The sequence below is a fragment of the Montipora foliosa genome, chromosome 3, assembly GCF_036669935.1.
Source record: "Montipora foliosa isolate CH-2021 chromosome 3, ASM3666993v2, whole genome shotgun sequence".
Taxonomy (NCBI): domain Eukaryota; kingdom Metazoa; phylum Cnidaria; class Anthozoa; order Scleractinia; family Acroporidae; genus Montipora; species Montipora foliosa.
This window is the reverse complement of record NC_090871.1, coordinates 20,600,346-20,610,345: the sequence shown is the minus strand read 5'-3', so window position 1 is coordinate 20,610,345 and position 10,000 is coordinate 20,600,346. Positions and strand designations below refer to the sequence as shown.

The following is a 10,000-nucleotide window of genomic DNA, read 5'->3' as shown; positions in this document are numbered from 1 at the left end:
GAGAGGAATTAATTTGGTTTCGTTTTGTAATTCGTGCCCTGTAGTGAGAATGCTCCCTTCGTTCTCCTCAATTTTCAGGGGAATCCAACGTCAATTTTCGGAAAATATCTGTTCGAAATACGATTTGAGATCTAGAATTTTCGGAACATTTGTTGTAAGATTTCTTCCTGGCCTGCCTGCCTTAAGATTTTCGAACATCTAAAAAATGGTATAATTGTCCATTTTAAACGGATTTTTACCCAAAAAAGGTCACCTAGAATTTTCGGGAGCCTTTTTTCTGGCTGAAATTTTCGAAAAGGTAGGTTTTGATCCCTATAATTTTCGGATCAGTAGACTTTCAGCTAGGAAATCCGAACAGATGAAACATTTTTAGGGGATAAAAATTTGCCTATATCTACGTACCTTTTAAATACTAAAATATGTTTAACAAAGCTATGTTTAAGTGGTTTAGAACTATATTCTCGTTGGGTGCGCCTGAATTTTAAGTAATAACCAGATGAATCAGCGTCTTGTTTGGGTTGACTTCGATTGTTTTTTCTTAGCGTACTCCGGTTTTTCCTTCCTATCAAAAACAATGATTTTACATGTAAGTTGTAATGCTTTCATCGATTTACGTGCGGAACAGGTTGAAACACAACCGTAGTTGGGTTGCCTGTGCCTCTTGTTATTGCCTCGGTTTGGTGCCTAAAGTGGAATGAAACGCCTGGTGGCTTTCGACTGGTGGCAAAGTGATCTTCCTTTCATTGTGATCAACTCTCTTGGAAGTTTTCTCTTTGTCATCATCAACTAAACTAAGCATGATTTTCTACATGCTTTCAGTAATGTCTTCGTGATCGAAGGTGCGTCCGTTGACATGAAAAGACGGCGGGATGAGCTGTATCGCCATGACATCGATTTTCCCCCGTCTATGTCGATCTGTCCAGTGTGCGGGACATCGGTGCCAAAAGAGGACATCGGAATTCACGTTGAGGACCATTTTACTCAGCCCTCCGCACCTGACGAAAGTAACGGATTTGGTGATTTAGAAGGTAGCATAGCGATTTCATAATCCCAATTTTACATCAACAATAAATTTATTGAGTTAGTTAAAAGCCTCTAGCAGGTCCCACAGCTTAAGTGTCTCTCTTCGTGCTTACTGTGGCTGGAGTTTTTCGAACTTTAGTGATTCGTTGTATCGTTCTATTGCAGTTCCTGGAATTTCTAGTTCCCCCGAATTTCGATCGTGCACATATGGAAAATGTCAACAGATGGGTAAGTACATAGCTAGTTTCCCCTCGTTTTTTAACGCAAATTCTGCCGTACGTCGTTTTCCGTTGAACCATAAATATTTTAGTTCAACAACTCTTTAAATTATATATTCACAATAATGCGTTTTTCCTCTGCGACAGAGAGTAAGAATACATTTTAAAATATTTGATTGCTCATTAGAAGATTTAAAATGACATCAACAAACGACCTTAATTAACACAGTTTAACCGATATTCAGCTAATATTGTAATTATGTCCTCATCGTTTTGTTGACAAATGTTAGCAGAAATATAAAACATTTACACCTTAAATTGTCACATTGTGTTTTTTCCCACAATAAAGTTTTGTTTCAGGCAGAACATTTAAAGTCTGTTTTAATTCTTGCAGATGATCACACCAAACAGCCATGTTTAGAGGGTCAATCCTTGGTTACTGGCACAGAGTTTATTCCTTGTAAGAATTAAAGAATGATATAAGGAAGACAAATACAGTAACTAAAAGCCTATAATGATTAGTTTTAATTACAGCTCATTACGAATAACTGGAGAATACCTGGCCGCTATTGTGTTTTTATAGTGGCATTCTTTGAAGGTCAAGGCAGTTATAATAACAAATTAATGGCAGGCCAGGGTATTCTGCAGTTTAGCCACACATTAAATCACCAAACAGCTTCATTCTGGAATGAGGACATCACAAACTTTTCCATCCAAGATTCTACTACCTGTCTACTTTACCATACCTACACCTCCATTGTTAAGATGCTAATTTTTCCCATTGGTAAACAACGTATGAAGTTAATATTTTGTGGGGAAATCCAAGTGAAGAATCAACCTAAAAATTTTGTTTTTCAGTTGAAGTGTACAATACGAGTAAAAATTTATTACTATGAATGGTTTTTTACCTGAAATTGAAGAAAATGTTAGAAATAATTAAAAGACAAAATTACCGGGTAATGTAGGAAAAAAAACATATTGTACTATTACCGATTTGGTTAGGATAATAAAATGATAAAATGACCATTTGAAACTCTTTCAGATTTAATCCTGATTTAATTAATTAATTTATTTTTATTTGTTTCTGTATTATGTGTCCAATTTACAGAATAATCATCGTGCAATTTGAAGACACAAAAAATAATAATGGTTTGAAATGCAAATTAAATTGTTAGATAAACACTTGAACTCTATCTGGTATGCACAGCTGTAGAAGCATCATCCTCATTAATCAATCATGAATAAAATATAACATATACCCATCAATTCCTGGGAGTGAGACTTAATAGATTTTACTCTGTTTAATAACAATAACAATAACAATAACAATACTACTACTACTAATAATAATAATAATAATGTCATGCTAATCGCAGTCACAAGTACAGCAACATTGCAGCTCAACAAGGTTGAACCGAAAGCATACTATGGTGCTTCTGGCTTCAGCTATACGATCCATGCATGACCTTGGAGCACACCTTATGGCCAGCTGGAATCAGCTGTATGCTGGTCTAATGCCAGACAATTTTACTCATTAGTAGGGGTGGGTCAGGAGTCATTTGGCTAACTAACAACTTGTACATCCCTTTATTGTACTTTGAAATTATCTTGACTTGTGTGATTGGAGTTATATGCAATACACGAGAGGGTTTCGTTTCTGTGTGTTGGATGATCGCTGTGAATCCATAATGACAAGACTAGAATAATATTTTAAAAAAAGATTTCTGGAGACAGCATAATATCAGTCGAGAGTAACACCAGGAGTTTTAATAGAATTTGAAGTGGCAACTGGTTTGAGTGGAGTAATCAGCTGTTGTTATTATAATAATTGTCAACTTAATCTTAGGTCTTTAATCACTTCACTTTAGGGACAAAAGTAGCTGACTTCTCCAAGTCAAGTAGCTGACACTTTGTTGGCTGCTGGTACTCATTGAAAGCACCGGGAGTCAACAATCGTTAGTCATGAAAAGCATGTTTTGATTCTTTCAGTCTCTTCATCAGACTGGGATGATCACATCTTTGGACACACCTTGGAAGATGAAGCCATTACTAGCAGTACAACAGGAAACAATCTTTTGACAACTGTAACTTATCAACAGCAGCAACAGGAACAATATGATGTGCCATTGATTTATTCACATAACGATCAAGCGCTGGCTCAGGAACTTGAAAAACAGGTTAAGAAACAAGTTCACAGTGCCGGGTACCTTAAATATATACGTAAATATCTTTATAAAATAAATAAATATCTGGCTTGCTAATCACCCTGTCTTTAAGTCAGAAAATTGTTAACTAAATGGTGCAGCTCAGTGAGGTTGGACTGAAGGAGCTGTACACCCGGCTAGGCACTCAGCCCCTGAACACAACCCACGAATGACCTCAGAGCACAGCACCACAGCCAGATGGAATAAGCTGGGAGTTGATTTTGCTGAGGGAGGAAAACCGGAGCATGCCTGGAGAAAACCCTCAGAATAAGATTGTGATCGACTGAAACTCAGCCCACATACAAACTTAGGATCCGATCCCGGGTGGGAGACACATCGAGCATTACCATAGGACCATCCTTACTCCTCACCTTGCCAGGAGTTTCAAGTTTGAAGTTGTAGGCGGGTTTGAGTAAAGTAATTTGACTGTTGTCATTGTCAAAATCGTTAATTGTTGGTTTGAAAGAATCTGTCTTTAATTACTTCAATGTATTGAAAAAAGTGAAATGAAGTAGCCAATACAATTTATTAGCTGTTGGGGCTTTTTGAAACCACTGCTTGAATACTTGTTTCCTATATTTTATTCATAGCTCTTTGGGAAGGTACATAATAATATTTTTATTATTATGGTCTTTTACATTTGAGAGATTAATACTTTTCCGTCCTGACTTCCCTGACATTGTGTCTTTTGCACATGATTATGTAGGAGATGGAACGACTCGAAAACCAACCTTGTGAATGGGATGATCATATGTTAGCCCAAGCTTTAGAAAGTGAACAAAGAAGAGAATTTGAAGAGCAAAGACACCATGAAGAGGAAGAATTCAAAAAGCTTCAGGTTTGGAGATTGACAGGCTGATGCAAAGTCTTAAGTTTTGCATGGCACATTTTGAAGTACACTCAGATACTTTTTTACCATGTCTGCTACTCTAGAAGTTCATCTTTAATCAAATCAAGACAACGTTGCATTACCAGACAAGAACCTTTCACAAAGAGGAGGACAAGGTGTTTCCTCTGTTGTATTGCTAGCCTTGTTAAGGCCCTAATTTTCAAAGTTTACTTTGTCGTGTGACCTTCACCAGCGGAGTGGTGAAACTCAAATTTATAAACTACACTTCTGTAATGCAGACAGGTGTGCTTCCAATAGATAACTGAGCCCTCTTGCTCATAAGGGACTTTTGTAGCCTGCTTCTTGAAGGAATTTGCATTTGCATTTGTCTAGTGTTAAGATGTGTAAAACATGGATGATATGGCTCTGGCATAATCTTTTGAACTGAGTTAATGTAATTTCTTGGTCATTTTCAAACTGGTGGTCAATTTCTGCCATGAACTGCACAAAAATTATGGAATGAACTGTATCATGTTGTTTGCCAATAAGTAGGAAAATGAGAGCCAGTTGACATGTTTTTGTGTGAGACAATTTTGTAAAAAGAGCATTGTTGTATGTCCATAAAGGTCCCTTAATTAAGTTTAAAAGGAACTATTTACAAGGCTAAATTTTTTTGAAAGAAAAAAATTGAACATTTTCGACATCATCAGGGTATTAAAGCACCATCTGCTAAACCCATATTTTATATGTTTCAGGTAATTCCTGATGGGAAAAGTTTCGTGACATACCGGTAGTTCTTGATTTGTCTATTCAAACTAGGCTTCAGTTGTTGGTCATTTGGCCTTCAAGGATTTTGCACTTGTAAATGTTCTTACTGCTATGACTTTTCGATGTAAAGTCTTCACAGATGAACTTGCCAGGATGAGTCGAGCATGCTGGGCTGTGCAGTAGGGATGTGTAGTAATCAATATCCCAGATTTCTTACTCGAAGTCATACTTGTTGTTGATGCTAACATCCACTGTTATCACGACAAGAACAGTCCCCTATATAAACTATGTGTGAGTCAAATCAAGTCCTATGTCGCGAAACTTTTCCCATCAGGAATTACCTTAAAGATATAAAAATATGGGTTTAGTGGACAGTACAATGTACTTTAATACCCTGATAATGACTTGATGTCAAAAACGTTTGGTTTTTTACTGTAAAAAAATTTTTTGACCCTGTAAATATCCCTAGTTCTTTTTAGCATTATTGAGTTGAGGAACAGTCCTAGAGTTGAAAAAAGTTTTTTTTTTCTCCTTGAAAAAGGCTATGTACGGTATGTCGTCAACAAGTGGATACGCCACTCAGTACAGCCGACAGCTGGAGAGAGATGTAACAAGGAATAAGACCTCTGTTGGTGATTATTATGCAAGGAAAGCTGAAATGTTGAAAATTTTAATGACTGACAATGATAGTGGGGAATCATGCACAAGAGGTAAAACAGTGGATAATAATTATAATAATAATACCGGTAATATTTACCCCACAAATGCAGCTCCTCAAGTTACATGTAGGAGAAACAGGTGCATTTTCCCTGACCTAAAAATAATGCTTAACATTTACCCTTACCCTATTGTTGAGAATAGGTAGCAAAGCCTTTAAGACTTAAAGGGACACTTTGTGTTGGATGTCAAAATTGGGCATGCATAGATCTAATTGGGTGCAATTCTCGACATTAATGTAATATTGGAGAGAATAAACACTTAATGACTGGAGGTCCCTTGGGAAACGGTTCATTTTGTTTCCCGAGAATCTCAATCTTTCCCCGAGGCGCAGCCAAGGGAAACATTGAAATTTGAGGGAAATAGCCTGCGTAGCTGGTGGGATGTTTTATCGCAGAATTATTTAAACATGCATGAGAGCGACTGCTATTGAAATATTTTATCGCAGATCTATTTAAACACTCGCGAATATCAAGCGAGTACAATGGTTGCTTCGTTTCTTTTGGCAGTGAGTGGCATGGGGACGTGGCTTTGCAGCTCGTAAAAATCCCTCGCAGCCTCGTGGCTTCAAAGACACTTTGGCTCTTGTGCGTGTTTAAATAATCCCACGATAAAACAACCCACCAGCTATGCAGGCTACGAGGGAAACAAAATGAACTGTTTCCCGAGGGACCAGTCATTAAGTAATTTTTTATTATAGCACGAAAAGAAAAACATGCAATGGCAACTGCAACAATGGCGGTCGTCGGTCAACATTCGCGGGTAACAGTGGACTCTTACCCTCTGACGTCATAGACTTTGCACTGCTGTCCACTCAGAGACTTTTGGCAGGAAACAGTTTTCTTGTTAGATGTCATGTGACCTAGAATTAACCAATGAGAGCGTGCTCCGTTGGGGAAAAAATTCAGCTATTTAACAATGCATTTTATTTTGCTTGCATTTAGGTATTATCGCCCAGCTTCATCATCGATATGAGATGGGTGTGAGTGGAACAAAAGCTGCCTGGCTGGCAATAGATACTGATCACTATGCTAGCACTGTTGGTGATGCTGGCTGGGGGTGTGGTTACAGAAACCTTCAGATGTTAATCTCTTCTCTTCTGAAAATGGACATTTACAGGCCCGTCATGTTAAATTGTAAGTGCATAGATGCACAATTTTTTCAGTGTCACTGCAATAGACCGATTCAGCTAACTCAATGTTGTACCCAATTCCAATCCCTTGGGGTTAAGGTCTTTTGTGTGTTGCATTTGCATGATCATGTAGCTTTCACATTTAAATGATGTTGAAATACCTGAAACATTTATTTCCAAAGGATTTAATTGGGTACAACATTGAGTTAGCTGAACTGGTCTATTGCAAAGCACTACTGTAACAGTAAATATGAAAGCCACAATCGTCTGTCACAGGTAAAGCTTCAGAGAGACTTAGCTCATCATTAACCGAGTTATGTGGACCGGTAATAGGCCAATTTCTGAGTTACTAAAAGGAATGGTTTCTAAATAAACAGTGGTGCTACATCAGTGGGGAGAAAACATGAAAATGTGGTTTTGTCAAATGAATTGATAAAGGTAAATTAACCACCAAGTATATTATTATTTTGTATATGAAATATTTTTCTTTATTTACTCAATCAAAACATCATGGTTTTCTGAGACAAAAACAATTATTAGAAAAATTCCATACCGATTTTCTTTTGGTGTCCTTTTAAATAAATTATTGGAATTGCTAGTTCCGGTGGGTACAAAACCCAGCTAGTAAGTAGACTGGGGATAGAAGAACTATGATGTCAAAACAAGAATGCAGGAAATTTTAGGCGTAGACATTCCGTTCTTTTATCTTATTTCATTATTGCAACCAAATACAGCACATCTCAGTGGTAGTTTCAGCAACTTCTGAATCTTAAAAAAGGAAAATTCGGGCCCTAGAAAAGTTTCCCTAGGGGTTGCACTAAGCGTTGGCAGCTGACTGATTTAACATGATGAAAAAGACATTTCTGCGTTTTTTAATCCTCACTGTCCAAAATCATCCTTTAGGGGCCAGTCTCTCGAAAGTCCCACCCAAAAAGCCAGTTACGAAAATTTCTGTCTGCTCATTTTCACAATCTGATCTTTTAACCTTTTTTTTATGATAACAAAAATCAATAATTGTGAAGTTTGATGACTTAAAATATCTCCATTCTAGAGATACAGCACTAGGGAGTTGCAACCCCAAGAAAGGCCAGAAATATTTTCGAACTTTTTCATGAAACTAGGCTCAGGTTTTTTAGTAAAGCTGGCCTAGCTTTTCCATAGGGATATCCTTGCAATTTTTGGTCAGTGGACCAATGCAAAAATTTCAGACAGTTTTGCCAATGTATTTTTTTTTAAAAAAAGCTATGATATGACTGGGAAAGCTGAGTGCATCAGTGCTTTGACAGACAATGTTTGAAGATATCACTAAACAGCTGCTGGTCTCATGGTAATTCTTTTGTCTTTCACACTGGTCTGGAATTGCAGCAATCTGATATTACACCAGCCTTATGCAATCACTCAGTCAGTTTTCTCCAAATAAGAACTAATATTCACACAATAAGAAGGAGATTTTAAATAACTATTAAGCTTTTAAAAAGAAGCTGAAGTAATCATGAAAGTTTCTATATTCCTAGGATTTGAATCTCATGGGTGCATGTTTTAAACCAGTTACTGTTAAAATGTTTATTCTTAAGAGTGTTGATGGTGATAATGGTGAAATTCTTTAATTATTTGTGTCAAAGTAGTCGGAGAAAAAGTTCCTTCCATACCAAGAATTCAACAATTTATTGAAGCTGCATGGTCAAATGGTAAGTTACAATCTATTGAAATTACATTTGTTTGTGGAGAATTAATTTAATATTTACAATGGCAAGATTAGTTGAGAGAGCCAGTCATGTTACTAACAGAAATGTTGGTTGTTGCAAAATGAAGAATGCAAAACACCAGGCTCAAATGGATAAGTCACTATCCTGAGTATAAAATGCACTTGATTTTAAATGTTGGACAAGGCTTTCATACATGGCTTTAGTTAGATGTGTGCGGTTAGTGTGCATATTCACAGTTACATGTGTGAAGAAATGGTCTTTGCACAGATTGAAACTGTTCAGTAGTGACTTGCCACCAGATAAAGTTATCCATTGTTTGAACAACTGTGCCCAGATGAAATTGTGATAGCACCAAAAGCAGGAGTGGAATGCCGATTGATGCTTGGAATGCTTGTGTATTCTTAATAGTCTTTTATTAGCCTGTTGTAGGTGAGCCACTGAATTTTGGTTAATGGTTTTTATGTCATCAAAGGTTTTGACAGACAAGGGGCTGAACAACTTGGATGCAAGTTGATTAACACAAGGAAATGGATCGGAGCCACAGAAATTGCAGCACTGTTCAGGTCACTGCAAATAAGGTAAAAGGATAGGAGCACAGGGCACCCACACAAGTATTTGGAGGGAGTCATTTGTACACCTTTGTTCATCATTCCCTTTGTGAAAATTTATGTCAAAAAAGGTTGGCAGGAATGGTTGTTTCTTCATGATGGATAATTGTTGGCTTATGTTTTTTTCTGTTCTCTAGCTGTGGTACTTTTTGCTTGTCAGAAGTCAATCTTGCAACTAAGCCATGTGGACAACTTTGGCCAACCCATAATGGTGTACATTTGGAGGGGGGGGAGGGGGGCGGTCTTTGCATAAATAAATGTACAAGAAATATCCAGTCCAGTAAAAGCATGGCAGTCCCAATATTAAGGAACAATCATTGCTTTATGTAAAGAGTCCCTGAAAACATCATCATTATGGGTTGGTTCACAAAAGTAGTCAATCAAACCCCATTGACGAGTAAAATCATCTGGTGTTAGACAGAGTAAAATACTAAGTACATGTATGCCCGGTTTAGGACAGTTTGGATGTCAAAGGGATAAATTATTAACCCTTTGACATCCAAACTGTCCTAAACCGGGCATACTTACTATTTTACTCTGTCTAACTCCAGATGATTTTACTCGTCAATGGGGAACCCCTGGGAGTCAATGGGCGATAGGGTTGCTTCAAGTTTTGGTTTCTTAGTAGCGTTGTTCATCTCTGCTTTGATCTTACCTCTTTGACATCATTGGTATTAAGACACAATTTTCAAAAGTTTGCCTAAAGTTGGTGAATGACAGTCCCTGACCTTTTATTGGAACAACTTGTCACTATTTTTAGCATGAAATTCCTGTAGTTTTTCAGTTAAACCAGGA

At 37.3% G+C, this 10,000-nt stretch overlaps 1 protein-coding gene across 4 annotated transcripts in view; it reads left to right on the top strand.

The window, feature by feature from the left end:
• The first annotated feature begins 713 nt into the window (after positions 1 to 713).
• The window catches only part of LOC137997040 (zinc finger-containing ubiquitin peptidase 1-like), a 17,010-nt gene continuing 7,723 nt past the window's right edge, over positions 714 to 10,000 (top strand). The window contains exons 1-9 of one of the 4 annotated variants that reach the window (XM_068842746.1): positions 714 to 1,028; positions 1,189 to 1,251; positions 1,636 to 1,701; positions 3,231 to 3,418; positions 4,152 to 4,283; positions 5,584 to 5,752; positions 6,704 to 6,895; positions 8,514 to 8,579; positions 9,070 to 9,175. In XM_068842746.1, coding sequence (XP_068698847.1) covers positions 854 to 1,028; positions 1,189 to 1,251; positions 1,636 to 1,701; positions 3,231 to 3,418; positions 4,152 to 4,283; positions 5,584 to 5,752; positions 6,704 to 6,895; positions 8,514 to 8,579; positions 9,070 to 9,175 — 1,157 coding nt within the window. In that variant the 5' untranslated portion in view covers positions 714 to 853. The remainder of the gene's footprint in view (positions 1,029 to 1,188; positions 1,252 to 1,635; positions 1,702 to 3,230; positions 3,419 to 4,151; positions 4,284 to 5,583; positions 5,753 to 6,703; positions 6,896 to 8,513; positions 8,580 to 9,069; positions 9,176 to 10,000) is intronic. The other 3 variants (XM_068842747.1, XM_068842749.1, XM_068842748.1) reach the window with 3 other exon arrangements.